Source organism: Camelus dromedarius, chromosome 9, assembly GCF_036321535.1.
Source record: "Camelus dromedarius isolate mCamDro1 chromosome 9, mCamDro1.pat, whole genome shotgun sequence".
Taxonomy (NCBI): Eukaryota; Metazoa; Chordata; class Mammalia; order Artiodactyla; family Camelidae; genus Camelus; species Camelus dromedarius.
In genome coordinates, this window is record NC_087444.1 from 35,175,073 (window position 1) to 35,199,105 (window position 24,033).

At 39.5% G+C, this 24,033-nt stretch overlaps 2 protein-coding genes across 12 annotated transcripts in view; one reads left to right on the plus strand and one right to left on the minus strand.

The window, feature by feature from the left end:
• The first annotated feature begins 439 nt into the window (after positions 1-439).
• On the plus strand, positions 440-11,172 carry NQO1 (NAD(P)H quinone dehydrogenase 1). The gene is made up of 6 exons (XM_010979211.3): positions 440-575; positions 5,746-5,910; positions 6,021-6,151; positions 8,354-8,467; positions 9,254-9,355; positions 10,268-11,172. The coding sequence occupies exons 1-6, from the start codon at positions 569-571 to the stop codon at positions 10,571-10,573; spliced, it is 825 nt and encodes a 274-aa protein (XP_010977513.1). The 5' UTR covers positions 440-568; the 3' UTR covers positions 10,574-11,172.
• A 3,850-nt stretch (positions 11,173-15,022) lies between these two features.
• NFAT5 (nuclear factor of activated T cells 5) overlaps positions 15,023-24,033 on the minus strand; it is a 114,283-nt gene continuing 105,272 nt past the window's right edge. For 9 of the 11 annotated variants that reach the window (XM_064489018.1, XM_031458172.2, XM_031458171.2 and 6 more), the window contains 2 exons: positions 23,495-23,734; positions 15,766-23,040 (listed from right to left, as the gene is read on the minus strand). In XM_064489018.1, coding sequence (XP_064345088.1) covers positions 23,499-23,734 — 236 coding nt within the window. In that variant the 3' untranslated portion in view covers positions 15,766-23,040; positions 23,495-23,498. Of the gene's footprint in view, positions 15,687-15,765; positions 23,041-23,490; positions 23,735-24,033 lie in introns of those variants that run through there. The other 2 variants (XM_064489017.1, XM_031458170.2) reach the window with 2 other exon arrangements.

Sequence of the window (24,033 nt, forward strand, 5' to 3'; positions counted from 1 at the left end):
CTGCGAACCTGAGTCTAAAGGACTGCAGTCCTCTGCACCACCTCTCCTTGTCCCATTCCGTGCAAAGGCGATTTCCCTGGGCTGGGAGAGGCACAAAGGGCGCGCCCAACGGAATGTTGTGACTCCATCGGACACTTTCTCCTTCTGTCCCCAGGGGGTTTCAGAACAGGGTCCAGAAGGGCATGCCTCCCACCCCGACTCAGACATATGAGGCCCCTCTCACTTCGCGGCTCTTCGGCTCCCCTCTTCCACATCATTGGTCCCTAATCCTGCCCCCAAACTCCCAGTCCTTCCTAGAATCACAGCCACGGAGTGCTCTGCTCCGCACCCCAGGAACTGAACGGCAGCTCCGCCCTTGCGGCCCCCCTCTCCCCCTCCGCCCGCCTCAAACCCTCCCGTTTGTGGGCCGAGCCAGACCGGGTATAAAGCAGCGGGCGCTCTGAGGACAGCGCTTGTGACGTCTCCCGGGTTGCAGCCGGTTCAGCAGTGGAGACCTTGTCTCCACCCCTCCCCGGTTTGAGTCGCCCCGGCAACCAGGAGCTCAGCCAATCAGCGCGCCGCCGGAGCCATGTCTGGTGAGTCTTCTCTGAGGAGCCCTGAGGTCCCCCGCCCTCGTTCTCCCGCAGGAACCTGTAGGGCTCAGGGCTTGGCCTGAGTTTTCTTTCGTGACTCAAAACTGGAAAAGTGAAAGCATCAGGATTCCAGGATGAGCCCTGACAAGACGCCGGGAGCGGGGAGCTCCTGTTCCTACCCAACCCCCACAAACTCCAGTGGGCGTTCAGGAGAGAATTGACCTTGAAGTAAAACATTCCTTTCCAAACGGGTCGGAAATCGGCTGTCAGAGGCAAAATCGGCCCGCTGGCACACCTAGTTTGGCCTTAACTATGTTTAAAACATTTTGAAGTTGCTAAAATTTAAAATAAATATGGGCAATTTCACTTAAAAATGTGGATTCCCAACTTCTGGCAGAAAATTTCAAATATCTGACAATAGGTGAGGCCGAGCTGGGGGAAGCAGCTCCCCTTAGTTCGACAGATGCCAGACCCAGCTCCGGGCTGCCGGGCCTGGAGACATTTTTGACTGTGACCTTTATAGTGGGCAAACCTGATCTGTATTGGGTGCATGGCGAATGAGAAGAGTCTCCCCTCTCTGCCATCAACCTGAGGGGAACTTGGAGGTCACCATCTTTAATCCAATGTGTGGACAGCCTCTCCCATCCTGAATCAGCTGCAACACCTGCCGGGGCTGGAGGCCCTGTTTCCCAGAGAGCCTCGCTCTGAGATTGGACAGCGCTAAGATCTGGAAATCTATTTCCTCGTCTGGGGCAGAATTCTCTACCTTTTTGTAATTTCCTTTCCTCTGAACCTAATTCTGCCTTCTGAAAACTCACATACACACAATTTCATCTTGCTTAAAGTGAGGGGCCGAAGGAGAGGGAGGGAGATTGCTTTTATAGTTGACAAAGAAGTTAGAGTCTCCGAAAAAAGGGCTTAACTGGGGATTGGAAGCCCACTGAGAGTTTCGGGGGTGGTAGGGAAGAGGCCCTAGAGCAGAAGCATCTGGGAAGGGCTGAGGGTAGCTGACCAGGCTTCCTGAGTGCAAGTTAGTGGCTGTTTCTCTTCATTCTTCATTCTTCATTCATTCTTCAGCTGTCTGGAGGGCACCAGCACCCACTCCTGAAATACGAGGGCAAGCACTATGTCCCAAGTTTTCAATCCTACAGCATGTTCTGTATGTGAAACTTAGACCAAAAAAATGGGGGGGGGGGAGCAAAAGGAGGGAAAATGGGATTCAGATCTTGTATAACTAGTAGTAGCCTACCCCAGCTAACCAAATCTTGAGGTTAACTGAGTCATCCAGAGCATTTGTTTACAACCAATAGATGCATCCAAGTGGCCTGCACATTCCTTGAGGAATCCAGTGAGCCCAGAGGGCAGAACCAGGATGCACAAAACTATTTTATTTCCAATAGGCTTTCCTTGATTGCTTATTCTTCCTGCCAAAATGATCATGTGGGTAATATATCTATTACTGCTAAAGGTATTTAGACACGGGTTACATTAACCTGATGTACCACAACCCCTTTCTTTCTCTGCCAGCTTCATCTTTTTTTGTCATTAAATTCTATGTTGGCCATCAATACAACTGCAGGTTGACAGAGTACAGTTTAATCTGAAAGGTTAGTAAAAATCCTTGGTGTCCGATTGACCTGAGTTCGAAGGCAGAGAATTGTGGAATGTCAGAGGAATAGATGGGGACAGAGGTCAGCCCTCAAGGGATGCTCTGGCCACCGGAATGTACTCTCCATGAAGACAAAGATTTGTGTCTCTTTTGTACACTGATATACCCCAAATGCCTAGAGCAGTGCCTCATTCACAGTAGGTGTTCAATAAACTATGATGCCAAGGCTGAGAGATGGGTCACTGAGAACATTCGCATTTTAAGGGGGAGAAAGAAGGTTGGCTGGTGTGAACATGAGGTGGAAATGGAAGGCAGGATAATGGGGAAGGAATGAGGGGCTTTCAGGACACCGAGGAGTGAGGCTGAACTGGGAGCATCTTGCTTGGAGACTGAGATCTGAAAGGGAACCCGTGCAGGGAGAGAGAAGCAGTAACAAGATGTTATCAGCTGGGTTAGATCTGACCGCCTCTATCAGACGGGTGAATGATGTGCATGACCAGCAGAAATGAATGGTAAACTAGAGGTATTGATAATAATCCCATTTATTGTTCAAGACTCGGCTCAAATGGCAGATCCTTCTGAAGGCCTTTGGTGGTGGGCCCGCCCTGAAGTGAAGAGTCTTCTATGTGTTACTTGCGTATGTGTCTTATGCCTTTCTTAGGATAAATTCCTAGAAGGTCGAGCTTGTCATGTAGCTAGTTAAATGGCAGGAGGGAAACTGAATCCTCCAAGTCCAAAAAACCCTCAGATTTGCCTGTGAAAAATGAATTGGAAACAAGACACTCAGGATTAATTACGTTTGGGTCGTAAATCTCTTGACTTACCCTTACCTCTGGCAAATACACATGGCTGTTCTGTTAATTGCAAATAAATGTTGTTAATTGCCTATTCATAACCTTTGACCATTTTGCTACTGGGTTGTTTTTAGGAACAAAACTTTGTTAGTTATATTTCTTGCAAATATAATCTTCCTGTTTGTGTCTCATCTTGTTTTTTTCTTGTTTTTGAAGGTAACAGTCATGCATCTACTGTACCTAGTAGATGGTGAGTTCCTTGAAAGCAGGGGATAGATGTCCTAACTTTCTCATTTTTTAGGATGCACCTTTATGTTTTAGTACTTAGGAAATGTTTGTTAATATTGGTAAGAAGTTAAAAAATAAAAATATATGGGTAAGTAAGCCAAGAGAATAAAAACTAACACAGCAGTATTCAGTAAACACTGATATGACTAATGCAAAGATAAATCACAAATAAAATGCATGTCAAAGCTTAATATACTCACATTTCTCTCAGTAGTGTTCAGTCTGCGAAGTGATAACAACAGGGGTGGAATTTGTGGACGCAGCCTCAGGAATTCAGCCTCAGGAATTCCTTTCCCTTTTCCCAGGTGTTGTCCAAAGCATATAAATCCTCATCAAATTTATATTCCACAGAATTTGAGTGTATGGAGTCTGAAATGCCAGGACCAACCTTGGCAATACTCCTTTTTGGCAAGCGGGAGCCTGAAGCTTAAACCTGGCTGAATTTAACCCAATAGGAGCTGCCTCTGCCAGGTGTGGTTAATATTGAAAGCAGGACGAGGACTGAAGGTTCACCTGTGCCTTTCTAGTTAATTTTCTTCAAATAATACAAAAAAGTTGCAGGTGCTTTCCCTCCCAGCTCCACCCACAGTTGCCACTGTTAAGTTAGTAAGGTATGAAATTGTGGCACCAATTCTTAGGAGAAAGGTGGTGGTAAACTTCCTCTGGAACTCCTCCCCGCCCTCTACACTATGTTGCATGGATTTATCCATGCTTAAATATTTTAAAATTATTCCAGCTTCACCACCCATTTGGGTAACTTGCTTAAAGTTTCTGTGCCTCAGGTTTCCCATCCATAATATGGGGATATTAATTCTATTTACCTCACAGGGTTACTGTGATAATTGAAAAATAAATACGAAGCACTTGTTGCCTAGCACGTAGTAAGCACCCTCTACATGCTGTTATTGCAAAATTAAAGCATGCTTGTTCTAACAATTTTATTAATACAGAAGAGATCAAAGAAAAACCCCATCTTTCCACTCTGCCTCTACCCCCTTGCCCTCTCTTTCTTACCCAAGAGAACTATTAACAGTTTCATGTGATCATTCCACATCTGTTTTCCCCTCATACCAACATACTGCAAATCTACCTTCATGTACGGAGTTTCTTTCTTTTTTGTAAAATTGAATTCACATGCACTTTGTTTTATCATTTGAAGATACACTATGGTATCTTTCAGGGTGACTGTATACATGTAGCTAACTCATTCTTGTTAATATTCTGCATAATATTCTGCAGTATGTCAAATGTGCTGCCTAAATAGACGATCGGGTTTTATCTAATTTTTGCCAGTGATGGGGATGGTCCAGTGCATATCCTTGCTCATGTGTCCTGATGCTTTCAGTCAGATTCCCCAAAGTTGAACAACTAGATCAAAGATTTATGTGCCTCTGAAATGTTTAAAGATTCAGCCTGATTACTTTCCCCAAAGGCTGAGGCAATTCATAGTCCCACTGGCAACGTGCTGGTTTTCTTTCAGTCTTAATCGCCCTCGTTGTTGTTTGTCTTAAATTGCTTTGCCAATCTGATGAGTAAATAATATCTCATTTAATTTGTTTTTCCTTGCAGGCCAGGCAGGGTGCCTTCTCATTTGTTTATTGTCATTTGCAGTTTCCTCCTCTTTGAATCATGTGTTCATATCCTTGACTTATTTTTCTAATGCACTGTCTTTTTCTAATTATTTGTAGGCATTCTTTGGGATTTTAACTCTTTGTGATAAGAGTTGTGGATATCTCTTCCTCGCTGATTGTCTTTTGATTCTGTTTATGCGACCTTTTTTAAACACAAATTTTTGGTGTTTATGTGGCTTTAACCGTCAAGTTTTTCCCTCGTGGTTTCTGAATCTCTAGTCTTTCCTTAAAAATATTCTCAGTCCTGAAGCAATACAAATTTTCTGTTTCATCCGATACTATTCTAATAGTTTCATTTAAAAAATTTAGATCTTTTGTGTGCTAGCAAATTATTGCTGCGATGTGGTGTGTCAGCGGGATAGTTAAAACCAAAAACTTACTGAATACAACAGACACATTGAAAAGTGCACACGTTCTAAGTGAATTTTCACCAGCTGAACACGGACTTGTGTAATCGGCACCCAGATCAAGAAACAAGAAACAGGACGTGGCCAGCGCCCCTTTTGTGGCCTTCCAGTCACTCCCCCTGATGAGGGTAACCACTCTACTGACTTCTAACACCTTGTATTAGTTTTCTAAAGAGATAATTTTATTTTCATGCAGGTGGCTGATTAAGTATGCCAACACCATTTATTAAATTAGCCACTCTTTTCCCATTAAGCTAAAATGCCTTCTTTATTTGTTGGTACTTATAAGGAAAAATATATTTCTGGTTGCAGTGGATGGATTGCATCACCCAGTGTCTAACAAAGTCGTATCTTCCATTTTGGATTCCAGCTGGGCCCCCTGTAGCCAGAGCTTTGCTGGTTGATGACTGATTTTCTCCATGTGCCTTGTGTGTGTCTAAATAGTCAGGAAAGCACTGGTGGTACTGGCGCACTCAGAGAGGACGTCCTTCAACTGTGCTATGAAGGAGGCCACTGTAGAGGCTTTGAAGAGGAAAGGATGGGAGGTCATTGTGTCGGATCTGTATGCCATGAACTTCAATCCTGTCATCTCCAGAAAGGACATCACAGGTGGGAGCTGCTCTCCCCTTTAATTAAGTCTTTGTGGAACTTCTCGCCTGTGGGCTCTCTGGCCCCGCCTTGGCCCCTCTGGCATTGGCCTCTCTTTTTCCTCTCTGCAGGTAAACTGAAGGACCCCGGGAACTTTCAGTATCCTGCCGAGTCTGTTCTAGCTTATAAAGAAGGCCGTCTGAGCCCGGATATTGTGGCTGAACAAAAGAAGCTGGAAGCGGCAGACCTGGTGATTTTTCAGGTGTGGTAAGACATCAGAAGGGGTGTCGGGACACTTGCATTCTTATTGTCCTAGACCTGTCACCTAATTAGCTATGTGAGCTTAGAAAAGTCACTTAGCCACTTGACCATATTCTCTATAAAGAAGGGTGACACTCTACCATATTCTCAGTAAAGAAGTGTGATTACTTCAAAGGCGCAGTGTTACACAGCTTTGCAGGTATTGTGACTCTGGCTGAATTACTCTTTGAAAATGTGAATGTGACAGCTGAGGTGGCATGTAAGCCTAGAGCTTTTCTTTCCAGAGTGTTTAATCTTTTCTTCAATTAGTGATTTCTTGTGGGATCACTCAACGTTTGCAATGCCCCCCCATCTCAGTAAGCATCCTGAAATTGGTTTGCGGAGTAAGGCATGAGGGATTGTCTTCTCTGCCAGTGGGCTTCCCAGCTGCTGTGTGCATTGCCCGGCTTAATGTGTTCCAGCAGCGAACCCAGACTTTCTCCCCTGGAAGCTGCCTCGCCATTTAGCAGTTAGTACTGAAAATTATGTGCCTCTTGTAAGTTACCTTTCCTGAAAATGCCAGACTGTCCTCAATGACTTTGCTGCTACCAATCCCAACCAGCTTTTTGATATTGAACATGGAACATATGTGACACCGGAAACTTCACAAGAAGGGTGATACTGGTTGTGGCTTTTGCAATTATTTTATCAGCTGCAAAGACTCTAACCTTTGAAGTCCCTTATTCTACCTATTGCTCTGAATCTAAGCCACACGCCATTAGCCAGTGACCCAAAGGATCCCCTCTTGGTCCACATTTTCTACGCTCTTGCAGTGCAGACAAGGCAGCGGCAGCAGCAGCTTTAATTTCTGCATCTAAAATCACCGACTTTTAGAATTGGAAAGGACCTTGCTGGCCTTTAAAGTTGGCTTCTATCCAATGTGTAAGTCTTCTTTACTATCAACACATCTGTGCAGGTTGTGCACTGCACAAAAGCAACACATTGAAGGGCAATGTACACACTGCAGATTAACATAGTTATAACAGCGTCCTGACAGATGACAGTGGCAAAACCAGCACACTATATACGATAGTCTTTCAACATGGAAATAAATCTCCTGAGGAAGGAGTGCCTTAATCGATACCGAGGTGCCATATGGGCTAGCCCCTGCTTAGTTTTCTCACTTCTCAAAGAACAACTTGAAAGAGTAAACTTTTCATACCCAGCAAGCTAACCAGCCCTGACTGCAGAACCTTCACGTGGAGCCAGATGTGCTTGCCTGAACAACCTACACATTTATAGCCGAAAAGCTGCAGCTCTGGCCCCTCACATTTAGAGTCATAAATACGAGAATGTGAGGAGCTATTAGAGGTCACTCGAGCCCCCCTTCTTACAGATGAGGCACGTGAAACTTAGAGAAGGTGTGGGCCTTGCGTGGCAAGGGTCACACTCACGTTAGTGGCAGATTCAGGGTGAGGACGCCAGTCTTGCTCTCAGTCATGTGTTCTTTCTGTCCTAAAACACTGCTTTCTTATCCCCTTTCCTGTAGGTCAACCACCCTTCAAAGAGAGAGCTAACAAGTCCTAAAAATTTCTTCTCTGTCCTAGTTTTTTTAATCTCTGGGTGTGTTCCTGTCGTCATTGCCTTGAAATCCTGAACCAAGGAGAAGTACTGGTACAGTCCTTGCTTGGCTTTTATCAGGACAAGAGGCCCAACAGGACTTTCTCATGGGAATTCCCTGATGAAGCTCAGTCACACTGATCATTGTTTCTCATATGGGAGTGGTTCTATTTATTCTAAGTGATAGGATTTTACATCCATGAGCACAAGGTACATGTTTCATATTTTTGATTCCACACCCACTTAGAGAGGCTCTTGAGGAAATACTGATTTAGGCAACGCACACTGAAGCCAACTTTGCCTGCAATCCTCGCTGTTTAGACTTTGCTGCCAAATGTGGTTTCACAGAAACACATCTTATTGCATGTGGCTTTCTTCACACCCACCCAATGTTTGTATCTTTAGGTGGAAACAGGATTGTCCTGTTGACTGACCAAGGACAGTAACTCTCTTTTCTTTCATGTGCTAAATCCTCCAGAAGGCACAGTAGGGCCCGAAGAATGGGTCAACCCTCAGTGACATCACGGGCAGCAGCTGAACATCCTGACCCCTCTTCTGTGCTAGGGGTGTTCCTCATCTGACCTTTCTGTCCTCTGTCCCACAGTTCCCACTGCAGTGGTTTGGGGTCCCTGCCATCCTGAAAGGCTGGTTTGAACGCGTGCTCATAGGGGAATTTGCTTACACGTATGCTGCCATGTATGACAAGGGACCTTTCCGGGTAGGTGGATGGTTCTGCTTTTCCCGACACCGGGATTCTGGGTAGGGTCTGTCCTGAGGCGGAGTTCTGAGCACAGATGAGACACCAAGATTAGGCTCCAAGCCCCTGTGGGAGGCATGCATGTCTCTCCCCAAAGTTTTATAGATATTTTCACAGATATCTTGGACTTTCTTGAAAATATTCCAGGAAAAACAGGGATGAGGGGATTAGATTAAAAGAAACACAGATTAAATGATTAAATAAAAGTAGAATGGCAAGATACTGAGAGCTGGACGGTGGATGCATCATTACACTGTTTTGTACTGTTATAATGCATCATTATACTATTCTCTCTTCTTTATGTATGTTTGAAATTGTCCACCATAATAATAAAAAAAGAAAGTCTAGCCTCATTTCTGAGACCCCAAACTATACAAGAAACATTTTTGAGAACTTCTGGATTCCATGCCTGGATACATGCCTGGCACCGTGGGGTGACAGATAAAAACAACAAGCGAGTAACTCCACGTAGGCATCAGCAGTCAGCACTGACTCTGCATTGCCATGACAACCCTCACCTGACTGGCCGCATCTGGGAGTGTGCAGTCCCGGGCCTGCCCCTCCACCCCTCTGCGTACCATCTTCCAGGCTGGTACTTCTGCAGTCACACAGAGCGGCTCAGAGGAGCCAAGGTATAAAGTAACATAAACAGCAGGTGGGGGGACTTGCGTGTTCCTTTCCCTGGGGCTGTTTCATTAACTTACTGTCACCAAGGAGCTGTGGAAGGTAATGACTTTTCTTTTACAGAATAAGAAGGCAGTGCTTTCCATCACCACTGGTGGCAGCAGCTCCATGTACTCTCTGCAGGGTATCCACGGGGACATGAACATTATTCTCTGGCCCATTCAGGTACCTTGTTTTGGTGACCCTTCAGGGGGATTAACTGAGCTTTCCATGGGGTCCAAATCCTCCAGAAGGCAGCTGAAAACAGACCTGAGGTGTGAAAAACAGCACAGTGATGCTTCAGAACTGCAGGGGGCTTCCTCTTAGGACTTACCCTGTGCTTACAGAACAACCAGTGTGTGCACAAGTCCAAACACCACTCTCCCCTAACCAAGGACTCGTACAGATAACCCTAGGTTTGCATAGCCACGTGCCTCGATTCTCTCCAGAAGACTGACATCTCTCTCCAATCTTCCTGTCCTTCTCTAAGGTGCTGCCACAGTCACAGGGACTAACAGAGCCTAAGAAAATTGAAGACATGATTTAGTCCAGCTTACAAAACTGAAGTCTGAAGTAGGCTTTTTGGCAGTCACTTGGACTCTCAAGATAATCTCTTCTCAGGAAGGGGGTTGGAGAAAAGAGCAACTGAGGTGGCCTCCTAAAATACTGGGGAATTACTATTAACATTGGAGAATAAGTGGTAAGAATCACTTATTAAGACTTGTCTAGTTATGTGGAAGCAGAGAAGTGCACACCTCTGTGCTCTGGCAAGAGTCAGCTGCCAAGAAGCTGAGACTCTCCCTTAGGTAACAGAACTTCCAGCACTTTTGGCAGAGAATCCCAGGCTGGCACAGTTTCAAGGTTTTATTCATTTAAAGAAGAGCACATCTGACTAAGCTAAAATAGGTAACAGCTACGTACGTACAGAGAACACAAGGTGAGAGACTAGGTGAATTAATTCTCCAGAGTGCCTCTGGCCTCCACTGTGGGGTGTCTTCCTGGGAAGCTCAGGTTAACTTTCATTTTATTTCGTTGTGTACAGTACAAGGTGCATGCGGTCTGTTCCGTGACTCACCTCTGTGCTTTGTGAATCCCCAGAGTGGCACTCTGCATTTCTGTGGCTTCCAAGTCTTGGAACCTCAGCTGACGTATAGCATTGGCCACACTCCCGAGGATGCCCGAATTCAGATCCTGGAAGGATGGAAGAAACGCCTGGAGAATATTTGGGATGAGACGCCGCTGTATTTTGCTCCAAGTAGCCTCTTTGACCTAAACTTCCAGGCAGGATTCTTAATGAAAAAGGAGGTGCAGGATGAGCAAAAAAATAAGAATTTTGGCCTTTCTGTGGGCCATCACTTGGGCAAGCCCATCCCAGCGGACAACCAGATCAAAGCTAGAAAATAAGATTCACAAGACCTGCTTTCCTTCTAAAATGTAGGCAAATCTAGGTTTCTTTTTCAAGCTTCTTTGACTTGCTTGCTTCTTTAAGATGATTGGTGTTTTTCCTTTTCCCATGCCAACAGGAGAGAGAACAGACTGTATTCATAAATATAACTGGTTCTTACGATTGCTATCATGGCAAAATCTGATTCGGCTCAAGAGGCCTCTGAGGATAATGAAGACAGGAAAGGTATAGAAAGATGCCAGACAGTGTTCTTTAAGGTCCTCAGCACAATTTAATCCCTCTCTTTAAGGATATATTTTTAGGAGTAAATCTGGCTAGAGAGCACCCAACTTCTCAATTATCTATTTTTCTTTTAATTACCTCTGTGTGGTTCATGGCAGAAGGGAATTGCTCAGAGAAAGAGATGACGGAATCTGATCTAAGGGGCTTGTTTAATAGTTACTACTCTACGCTTACTTGTGATATATATTGGCTTTAATTACTACACAGTGACTATTATTCCTAATATGAGTGTCAGCCTTCCTTCAACTTTTGTTGTTAGTATACAATCCACATAGATACCTTGAAATGAAAAGCTAATAAAAATCTTTTAACTCAATCTTCTAATTTAATGTCTGCACAAGCAAACCAACACATTCTATATACCACATCCTTTACAATGAATGAATTCATAAAAGGAAAGTGTACTCTCAGTACTTTATTTCTGATCCATACGACTGTCTGGAAGTTTTTTCCTGTATCATTGCTAAACTGATGACTTTCCTTTTAAGAATGTGTTTTGGTCCCATGACTTTTGAGATAAAATTGTAAGACTAGAGTTTCATTAACTTCAGTGAACAATATTGATATAACACTCTAACGTCCCATTTAAATTACTAAAGTACATCTCTCCTTGGTGTCAGTATAATTTAAGCAGAATGTGATGAAAGACTGCCCTCTTGTGGTGCACTGACAAAAAAACATGAGAAATGGTGCAAAACAAGTTGCCTGAAACTGGGAACAGCCTCTTACCTGCGGAGGAAACGGCGGCTGGAGAACTGCATGTGCTAGATGCCTGCAGGCACTGGGTGTTCATCTACAGCATCCACAAGGTAGATGGCTGGGTGCTTCAGTTTGAAAATACTTTATTTTCTGTTCATTGCAGTTTGTGTAAATTTCTAACAGTTCCAAATTTAGTGAATAAAATCCATTTCTACAAAACAGAACCACACTCACTGGTTTCAGTGAAGCTAGTGACAGAGGCATTTAGGCAAAAGTGGAATCTACTGGGGAAGATGGAATCAGAGGATTCAGTAATAAATTATGGCCAGAAGCCTCTAAGGTGACTTGGCTTGAACGCTTGACCGACAGGGCTGTTTCATTCTGAATGGTAATGGAACCTATTAAGATCCTCTCAGGAAATTTAAAGGACATTAAAGAGATCCAGGAAAGAGAGTGGTGTAGAAATCAAGAACATGGAATGTGATAAATAAATGCCAAGGGGCAGTATTTATTCTGGTTTGCCAGATTTATTCTGATTTATCCAATCAATGGGCCAGGCATTCTTCTAGGCACTGGGAATACAGCAATGAACAAAACAAGATACCTGCCTTCATGGAGTCTGAATTCTAGTGAAGAACAACAGAACAGATATGTCAGTTAGGTGGTGATAAATGCTAGGAAGAAGGAGCAGGGTAAGAGAGTTAGAGATGGGATACAAGTTTTATATCGCGTGATCAAGAAAGACCTCTAACAAGGTTACATTTGAGCAAAGACCTGATAAAGTGAGAGTGAGACAAGTAGATATCTGAGAGAAGGAAGCCAGGCAGGAGTGATACGAGCCCAAACCCCTGCGGCAAGAGCATGATCAGTATGTTGGAGGGAGAGAAAGCAAGTTAGTATGACTAAAACAGAGAAAGCAAGAGAGGGATAGGTTAGACACACAGCTGCCATCAGACCACAAAGGGCCTCTTAAACATTGCAGAAATGTAAAGATAGGAAGTCACTGGAGGGTTTTGAGCAGAGATATAACATAATATGACTTACGTTTAATCCTGGCTGGTATGTCTGGAATCAGCTATAAGGGGCAATAACAGAAGCAGGGAGAACTGTTGTGAATCTGTAATGACAATCTAGGCAAAAAAAGCTTTGGATCAGACTGACAGCAACAGATACGTTGAGAAGTCGTTGGATTCTGGATATATTTCAAAGGTCAGAGTCACGGGATTTGATGATGGACTGAATCAAGGTCAAATAAAAAACTCACAGGTATTTTGCCTTAAGCAATTGGAAGAATGGAGATTTCATTTGCTAAGATGAGGAAGAATCTGGAAAGAGTACTAGGGGTAGATATGGGAGGTGGGAAGGGGAGAATCAAAATGTGACTTCAGACATGTTATGTTTGAGATTTCTATTAGGACTGTGAAGTAGACAATTGGGTAATAGGAACCTGGAGTTAAAGGAGAAGTTATGGCCGGAGATATACACTTGGGAATCTTCAACATACAGATAGTATATAAAGCAATGTTGACTGAATGAGATCACCTAAAAACCAAGTTATGATAGAGATCTGATGATTGACTTGTAGCGCTCTCCAATGTTAGGAGGTCAAGAAGATGAGAATGAAAAAGGAGTGGCCAGTGAAGCAAGAGAGATGAGTGTTGTGTCCTGACAGCCAAGAAAGTGTTTCAAAGAGTGTCAGATGCTGCTGATAAGCCGAGTGAAACAGGCATGAGAACTGACCCTTGGGAGGCCACTGGTGATTTTGACAGAGCTTTTTCAGTAGAGCGGGGTGATGAAACCTGACTGGAATGGATTCAAGACAGACTGGAAGGAGAGGAAGTGGAAATAGTGTGTATAGGGGGATGTATAGCCAAAGAATATTACTTGTTTGATTTTTTAAGAGGTAAGGGACATTACAGAACATTTATATGCCACTGGGGATGACTCAGAGAGAAAAGGTTTTGATGTTAGAGAAAGAGGACAATTAAAGGTACGTGAATTTGAAAAATGCAAAAGGATATGGATCTAGTGCAAAAAAGAGAAGAGCAAAGTAGTATCAGGACTAGTGTTGCTAATACAAGATCACACTTACTAGGCACTCAGCTCCTGGATGCCAGGAACTAAGCAATTTTATATTGTTTAATTTACTTAATTCTTGTAACAACCCTCAGAGGATCATTCTGTTTTCCTTTCCACCTCATAGATTAGGAAATTGAGGAATGGAGAGGTTAAATAGCAGGTAAAGGAGCCAGAACTCCACCCAGGCAGGCAAACTCAAGGGACTACACTTGTAAATACTATATTGCCTCAGTCGAAGCAGGGACAATGACAACATGAGACAGAACACGAGAGCAGCAATCAGCCATCTTCCTGAGAGAAAGACCATCAAGTGTTTTTAAGAAACCGTAGCTGCTTTTATACTTCTAGAGTCCCCGTGTGTCCTGAGCAGGGATAAATGACGTTCAACTCTCTTACAGGCCTGATTTATATGGCTGCTGAAAATTGGTCCTCACAGGATGACAGAGCAGTACTCTTACCAGCCCCAGTAAAGCAGGACAAACATCTCCCTGGTTCTAGACACTGAAACTTGAATTATGCAACCCAGGAGTGCGTCAGCTTTTCTGGCAGCCACTTGTAGTCCCACCTTCAGACCAGTCTTTTGCCCACATATGCTGTTTTAAACATATTTAGAACAATGGCAGCATTGTTGAAACATAGACACACTCCTAAAGGGACAACTCATTTAGTATATACATTTGGATGTGTTAAAAATTCAGTCACTTTCATAGAATCAACAGACACTGTCTACATTTGATATGAAGGTATAAGCATTCTGTTTAAAGCAGCGGTTCTGAAGTTTTAGTTATTTATATATTGTATACATGACGTTGATGTATCGCCTGTATCAGTATTGATTTAATATGTCTGATGCACATTTCCCCATAGTTTAGTAGGCAGACACCTTATATTTTATTCAAATGTACAAATACTTACATATATGTGTTTACAAATAACGTTTACCTGTGTATCACCTGGAATCATTTTCAGTACCACTAGTGATACATTTCACATACCACATTCTGATAAACACTATTATGTGTCTGCATATGTGTGTGGACATAACAGAGAAATAGACTGCCTCTGGATGTGGGACTGAGGGCTGGGAAGACTTGGTTTTCATCAAAAGCACATCCATGCTACATGATTTGCCACCATGTTTATGTACTGTTTTACTAAACATGAAACACTAAGTTAAAACAAACAAAAATTCTGTAATACTAAGTCACTTTGTACACTGCCTGGCAAAATAGTAGGCTCAGTGTAACTACTTAAGAATACTTCTGTGTTTCATACCTTTCCTTAACGTTTTTATAATTTGTCACATACTCCTGTTGCTCAAAACTGACATTCATAGATATGAATTGATTCACAAAATTTGAGGAAAAAAAGAGTCACCCACTACAAAATGAAAACTTTCAATGTTTTATTTTTGACTGCAGCTGTTTACAGAAATATAGTTGCGAGTATACAAATGTTCCAATAGAAGCAAAATATCTTTTTAATATTTAACAAGTTATCACAGATAGCTAAAAACATAGATGCAAATGAAAATCCCCCAGAGAACAAACTGAAAATATCTGGTGTCAGTGCTCTGGAATCCCAACTATGAAAGCCATATACACAAAAATGTAACCCTTATATCATTGCAGGACAATGGAAGATGGCAGTTCAGTGGTTGATCAGTGTGCTCAAGCAAACAAAATAGAATTAAAAAAATTAAATGGCAGAATGGTAGCTAAACTACTTGAGAACAGGCTAATGAAATAACTGTATTATGTTTATTAATAGAATAAGTAAAAGAAGTGAATGAAACTCAGTAAAAATTGTCAAAAAAAAGTAACAGATACTTGGAGCTTATCAATTAGAAATAAGGGAACAAGGTGAGCAGATACATTCATTAGATCAAAAGAAATTAGCTCAATGTCATTGGAATCAGTTTGTAGCTTTGAAAGTCACAAACACTTCAGTGCAGGATAGTTCTTTATTGGACACAGTCTGATTCCAAAGCTACTCCCAAACATCTGATATGGGATGGGGTCTGTGTGTGTGTGCTGTCCTGAGGTTCACTAGCTAAAAAAAAAAAAAAAAAAAAAAAAAAAAAAAAAATATATATATATATATATATATATATATATATATATATATATATATACACACATACACACACACATATATATATATAATAAATCCCTACAAACTATTTCAAACCAGGCAAATTACCTCTGGGAAAAAAGAGCAGAATGATATGGTTAAACACAGGGCTTTTAAAGGAAATACTACAAGTTGGAGTCAAACAGAATTGCGGTATGGTAGAATGCTTTCGATACAGGAATATACTATGCAATAAAGTAGGGAAGATGGGAAAGGAACAAGAAAAGAGGAATGTAGGTTGAGCATCTCCCAACAGTTTGCCTATGCATTTCCAGCACCAAAGTTTGTAGAGTAAGCCACTTACATTTCCACTGCAGGTATTAAGTAGACAGCAGTGGTGATTTTTATAAAGTGAGTATACAATGACTTTTTTTGAAACGAACGTTTTTCTTTCACGAGTTTATTAGTTGGTGATTTGTAAACAGTGGGAAAATTAGAAAAATTATAGAGGTACTGAATATACAGGGAGATTAAAATGAATGAATAAATCTACTTGTGGTTAATTTATTTTCCATGATGCATACAATTGGGAAGGGAGAAATGTCCAAATTATACAATGCATGGTCCTATTTAATATCTTGTCTGAAGCCTAAGTTCCAAGGATACTATATTTTTACTGCATCAGTTCTCATACAAAGCAAGCTATTTTTAAAGATTTATCTATTAAAAAAAGAAATTAAATAAGGTGCTTTGTTGACCTGGCCAGCCATGATGTTTAAATATCTCGGGTAAAACTGTAATTACAAGGAATGACAAATAATTTTGTTCTGAGAGTTGGTCAAGCCAGGCCAAAATTGTGGTCTGCTGGTAAAGTAAGAGGCAATGAAAAGAAAGCTTGTATTATCACTGCCACAGTGTACCCATTTTATGGATAAACAGGAGGTTTTAGCACCTGTCAATTATGTTAGCTACTTTAAATGTCATAATAATTAAAATAAATATAGAACATTGCACCTATATATTTAAATCAGTCATTTAATGTAAACTTTTTAATAAGTGGTAGAAAATGCCAAACTAAGTTAACTGAATTATCAATAACTAGAGTAACTATTTATGTACATAAAATATACTGTATTTCTACAGGCAGTACTGAGAATAAATTATCATTGCCAATAAATGATTATAGATAACCAGGTTAAGTTGAATTTACATCAAAAACAATGTATAACGGTGTCTGTGTGAGTGAAAAAAAACCAAAAAAAAAACCCCCCAAAAATAGCCCTTTCTGGATCTTATTGTATACAACTTACACCAGTGGTTCTCAAACCTTAGCAAGCATCAGAATCACCTGGAAGGCTTGTTAAAACACAGATTGCTGAGTCCCACTCCAGAGTTTCTGATTCACTGTGTTTGGATAGGGCCCAAGATTTTGCATTTTTAACTAGTTCCCAGGAAATACTGATGTTGGCTGGTGGGCTGAGAAGCATACTTTGAGAACTATTGGTTTATACATACTATATATGTAGAAAAGTATATACAATAATGTTATTAATATGACACAAAATATATAGGAAGAGGGCTGGTTTTAATGAACTCTCAAACATACAGATTAGCAAGATGAACACCTTAATGTTTCTAAAATGATTTTCTGAAGTGTAGGCATTTCCCCTTATAGTCAATTACATTTCAAAGTCTTAATTCCTACTATACAGTCATTTTAGAAAATATTCACATAACACATACACCAAGTTGGCTAGCCAAAATAAAAGGGATATAAATATTCTAAGTAGTTAAGATAGGAATCATCATTATACAGCATTCTTGACTTCTTTGGAATGATTAAAGTGCATAATACCATTAGGGTGTTAAGAATATTGCATAAAGGTTTGCAGTCTTCAGTGCCATAACAGTCATGGAAATACTCACATGGGGAAGGCAGCTCTATCCCTAAGCTACTACTAGTTTGACCTGTTGCTGACAACCCTTTCTTCAGGCACTACCACTATAGTAAGGGCTGGAACCATAGGCAAAATTAACAAAAACCAGAGGGATCCCCTCAATCCAACTGTATCTGGCTGCAAGGAATTATTTTAGTTCTGGATAGACTCAGATATAACTTCTTCATTTCCACTGATATTAATTTTCATAGACAGATTACTAAGAGGTTCTGATGGGCAAGAAGTACAGTATAATGAATTACTGGGCTCTGTACAGTTAGATGGCAAACTGACATTACCAGGCTTTACCTAAACTATGTGTTAGTGATTTATTTTCATCCATTTTATAATTACGATCAGAGAAGGTGCTTCAAACTCTTCCTTTCTGAAATTTAACTATATATATTTATTTATTTATTTTAAACTATAGATATTTAAGAGTCTCACATATAGTAAAATTTTCATCAGTATTCAGATAAAACCTATCAGCTGGTCAAGATAAAGACAAATTTAGCTAATTTAAATAAAGCCTAAATAGTATAATTTTGTGATCTTTCACTTACCCTCCTTCAAAGAAACAATTCTACTATGTATCTTTTCTGCTCCTCTTATGCCAAAGGGAGTCAGAAAGTTACAAAGTTGTTGTCTATGGTTAATCAAGAAATGTAGAAAAGAATGACTAAATAGAAAAAAGTGAAAGTTGGAACTATGAAAGTCATTTGTTTATCTGTTTTTTGGCAATAGTGAAAAATGAAATTACAAGAAAGGGGCACTATCATGGTAAAAAGGCACTTTTCTATAAGCATTTAAACCTAGATATAAAATATTAATTTTAAAAAATTTCCTGAAAGTGGAATAAAAATAGAATTTTATTAATAAATGAGGCTAAAATGACATTAAAATAAATGGGGATTAAAGAAATAATGAGAACACTGGGACAATTCACAAGTGATATTCTAGGTATTATTCCGATATTTACTACATAATGAACATTATCTTCACAATTTAGCTCTAATGACACAAATAAGCAATGGAGAAAACCTCTTCTTAAATACATGTTATGAGATTCTATTAACCCGCCTAGTAGGATACATATTTTGAGTTATTTTTCTAATGAAGCTGCTGAACTATACATACTGTCTCTCTCTTTCCTTAAGTCCCTCAGTATAACCAAAGGCATACAGATGTAACGTGGCTGTCTAGGGATGAAGTCTGTGGTCATGAAGCAGAGTAGAGCTAATAGGTTCATATAATTTTTCAATTAATTAGAAACAAATCAACTAGAAAACAGATATTAGAACAGAAATTCTCAACAGAAAGATAAAAAATTCTCAAATTACTCCCAGTGGATATTTATAAACCATGTTGAATTTGAGACTCTATTAAAGCATTTAACTCCAGTCTACAATTGTTGATATATTTAAACAGATTTCATTTTTCTGAAACATCTACAATGGCTTAAATGGTCAAAAGGAATTATAATCTTAGTTTTACCGGGACTCAGATATAACTTCTTTCTCATTTCCTTTGACACAATTTTTGTAGGCAGATTAACAGGTTCTGATGAGCAAGAAATGTACTATAATGAAATTCCCAACTATAGCATATACAGTATTATAAAAAAAGAAAGGAAGGAAGGTCCCTCATTGATACTGCTTCTATAATAAAACAAAGCCCTTTAAACATCTGTTCTAGGGAAACTGATGAAAACAGATTTGCATTGGTTAAATAACATAATACTCTAATTACAAAGGTAACATGATAAAACTCAGAAGCAAAATATGACTTCTAATTATCTTCTCCTACATTGCTGTGGATATATAATGGAATGACAATAAGGAACACACACACACACACACACACTCTCTCTCTCTCTCTTACACAGACACAAAGATAAGCTCCAAGCATTAATGTAAGTTGCTAGAAGAAAGAACAATTGAGTATAACAATATAAAGAAATAAAATACGGTTCATAGTTTGGTTAGGTCCTTCTGCCATAAGTAAAAGTTAATAAATTGTTGTTTCCAAGGCCTTTGCTGGCTCATGGAGTCTCTCCTAGATGCAGCTATAACTTGTAACAGTAATCTGGAAACTGCATTATTAGCACAAGTATCAACCACTGACCGTTGAGCTAACTTTTTAATAAGACGACAAACATTTTTTGTAACCAAATTGTATATTCATAATGCGGTACTTAATATTGACCTTTAGGGGTAAGGAACATTTAACAATGTTAAAAAGAAATCCATCATTACTGAATAAGAATATGGTAGCTTAGCACAGCCCTTATATAAATAACCACAAAATTTATGAAAATAAACATTGGGTTTTCTGCCTCCATCCAATCAAACCACTACAGTTCAGGTGTATGTTCTGTTCTCAACTTAGATATTATAAAACAGAAAATTGGTCCCTGGTGACTTGGCATTGGCAATCAGCATTTTACAATGATAAACCTCTTGCTAAACAACAGAACAGAAGTCAGCACACAAGCCAGACTTTTTGCCACCACTTCATCTATAGAGCAGTGTTAACATTCTAACTGGAACTCGATGAACAGATAGACTTTCTGAGTCTCCTGGGTAATCTCTTAGAAAAAAATTCAGAAAACTCAGAAATAAACTTACAGCATTTTATTTCTACTCCTATTTTTATACCTGTAAGTAAGCTTTCTGACATTAGCCAACCTTTTGCAGTTAGAGTTTCACATTTTAAAACTGAAGCACTGGATTGTGTGGCTAGTCCTTCTCATAACCTGAACTATATTGGGTAATTTTTCCTGATGGGGTGGGGAGAGAAGAGATATATTGAAGAAAATGTTTTTGGTTTAGAGAATTTATAAAGTAGCTCTGGATATTACAAGATGGGGAAAATGTTATTAAAATTACAAACATGTTTTTTTTAGTGTCTTTATAAATAAAAGGCATAGAATACAGAAAGCCAATTAATAATAACAATAACAACAATAATAAAATATTAAATATATAGTGAGCAAAGACTGAATGGCTCATTCATGTGAAACACCATTTGACGCAACTGCCTATATGGGTTTCCTTACTCTAACATTTTGCTGAGTGAAAGATCCAGCGAACACACAGTAAGCTGCCTTTAGCCCACTAATCACATCAAGGAACTGCCTGATGGAATGGCCACAGATGAACAGGTCATTTGTTTCAAAAGATACTTAAATACTCAATAAAGACATAACAAACCCTCCCCCCCTCACTGTTATCAGACGCCACGTTGTGGTAGAACATCAGACAAACTCACAAATTTACCACAAAAATGTGTGGCAAAAAAGAATAGTTTATATATATGTATATATATAAATTTCTGTATTTATGCCAATGTACTCACTCAGTACAAATAGCAAAATAGTATACCATTTCCTAAATACAAAATATAGCTTTCCAAAAAAATGAAACACACATTAGATATAAACCATCCAAAACTTGAACGATTGAAAACTGTATTCAAAATTAAATGACCCAGAGTAGGTCTCTTTCTGAAAAGTTCCCTTCATATCGGCAAGAAGCCTGTACTACTGAAAACATAATTCAATGCCTCTCAATCAGAGAGAGAAAGAAAGAAAGGGTTGGGGGTGGAGGGAAGAATATATGAGAACAAAGAGAAAAAACAAATTAAAGAAGAGCACATTCAAAGAACCAAGGAAGACCACCACAAAAGGGGGGAAAAATCTGGCTGTATAAACAAAACCAACACCACAATTCCACAAAGTTCAACAAAATGTATAGGATAGAAAAAATTAAAATTAAAAAACAAAAACAAAAACAGAAAAGTAGCCTTCAACAAACAATTAACAGGATCTTTTTTTGTACACTTAAAAAATAAAGGAAACAGACAAGAATGCCAAAACATCTTATCTATATATAGAAGCCACATACAATTTGGCCTTAAACTGTATTAACAGCTTTCTACATGCCAAAAGGAAAATAAGATACAAGCATGTGTCCAGACAACAGGTTGTAGTGAGAAGCAGGCATCCCATGGGTGGTGAGAACACCCAAAACTGTATAACTAATGCTACAACTGCAAGTTCTGGAGTGTGTTATTTTTGTTCTCTACAGATGTAACACAAATTAATTCTTCATTTTAAGTCAATGATATGACCCTGTAAAGCCTAAGGCTTGTGGGAACCATCAGATAAGTGACCACTTCAGACTGTAAAGCACTGAGGTGACAAGTGAATTACACCCACTGCAGCTCAGGGAGAAGTGATGTTTCCAGATATTTTAGTTTGTCTTTTTTTTTAATTAAAATTTATACTATTTCCTATTAGAGGGAAAAATTTGAAGACTTCAGAACAGCACCGTTCATGGAAAAAAAATGCAGTTTCTTGTTTCTCAGGAATCAGCTCCCCTCATTTCTGAAAAGGTGGCCCCCTCCCCAGCCTGTGCTGCAGGAGTTGCTGGGTTACCCCAGGTCAAAGTGGCCTTTTCATTTAAGTTACCACAGGGTCACAAAGTTAGTAGTATATTACTAATTGTCTAAAATAAAATAAAGAAGAGGAGAATAATAATAAAGATGAATATAAAAAGGGAACACCAGTCGAAGACTGGGATAAGAAAAAAACACTCAAATTACTCAGTTTTAACTACTGTAGGAGGATATCAGAACATAATTTACCATACATTCTCCCTTTCATTTTTTATAGAGCAAGATGATTATTTTTCTATGCAGTTATGGTTAAATCCATTAACAGAAACGGAATTAACAACTCTCTGAAAAACAAAATCAATAGCATTCCAGCTGTTCCCAGTTTGTATGTTGTCTGTGATAAAGAGGCCTTGAATCTGTGTAGAGCTCTTAATACAGCTTACTTGTCAAAATGTTATCTCTTCAGTTTCTCCATAAAAACTGAAAAAAAATTCCTTCACTTTGGCCAATAGCTGTGTTTTTTATATTGAAAAATCACAGCATTAGTTATTATTTAAACTTTCCTTTTTCAGAAACCACTACTTGACTAAAACAATGCAGGAAAGAAAATATGAATGAAGAACAAAAGTAAACATGACAATATGAATTATTTTCTAATAGCAATAACAACTGAGTGGTCCAGCTTATCAATTTAAACTGTACTTTTAAAGATATAATAGTGCCTAGGTAAAATAGCAAGAATTAATTCTGTCAGCTGGAAACTCAAATAGATTCTCAGTCATCACTGTTATTAGGAATATAAAATATAAAGATGTTAATGATGGTGGTTAATCACTGCAATAGACAGCATAGGTGTGCTCTTTTGCAGTCAGAGTAAAATTATTTACTCAGTCACAGTTTTTCATATTTTGTTTTGTTTTTAAAGTAACAGTTCAATAATCCTCATGGAATCACAGATTTCAGGATCTCTTGAAATCAGGATTTTCTTCATGGAATTTCTAAAAAAAAGAAGAAGTTTAATATACTCACTTGGAAGGGAAAGCATTTATAAAGCTCCTCTCACCCTGAAGGATCCCAAAGTATAATACAGTACTATAAACGATACTTTATCATATTTATACTGCCAGACTTTTCAGACTCAATATTTATTTCTTGAGGAAGGGAGAAATGAGACATAATAATATCCAATATATAGTACATTCATCATCAGATGTTTTGTCTTCCAAGGCAAAGAAGCTTAGAGCCAGAAGGGACGCCCAGAACTAACAATACAACCAAAAGCTATCATTCAGAGTAATTTACTCAGAGTAAAAAAGCACCATATTGTGAGAAAGCCATATTTTAAAAGATCAGAGTCTAAACACTGTTATTACTTAACTCAAATCTGTTAAGAATAGTAAAATTTATTGATATTTTCAGTAAGAAAGAAGCCAAAATGCAATACTTACATACCCAGTTAAAAGGAGCCAGTCAAGTTGTTCCCTTGGTTTTGCAATGAAACAAGCAAATCAATCTTTTCAATGTTCTGGTTGGTGTTTATAGAGGATGCCAGTGGAGAATTCTCTGGCATTTGCTGAGAAAGAAGTGTTGTCACAGGTGGCTGGCCCTCATTTTGTGGTTGGCCTGGCTGACTTATGGCCATCAACTGATCTGGCAATGTAGCTGGTCCAGAAGTTAAAAGCTGACTACAGTCTGCAGAGACATTTAAAATAGAGAAGACATCTGATTAGTTACTTTCTGTTAAGATTCACAAGAAGATATTTATTAGTTGCTGGGGGAAATTCACTACTGTGCTCACTCAGTATAGAGCTAAAAGTGAGGCACCTCACAGTCTCCAAAAAAGGTTTTCATTGAACAGTACTGGAATTCATCCCAGGTTTCCTCTAAGTGGTATAAAAATACAACATTGCTTAGTTTTCATCATAAGTCTTATAATTTCCATGGTATTATGAACATTAGATGGACTTCTATCTCCTTGGAAATGACTTACT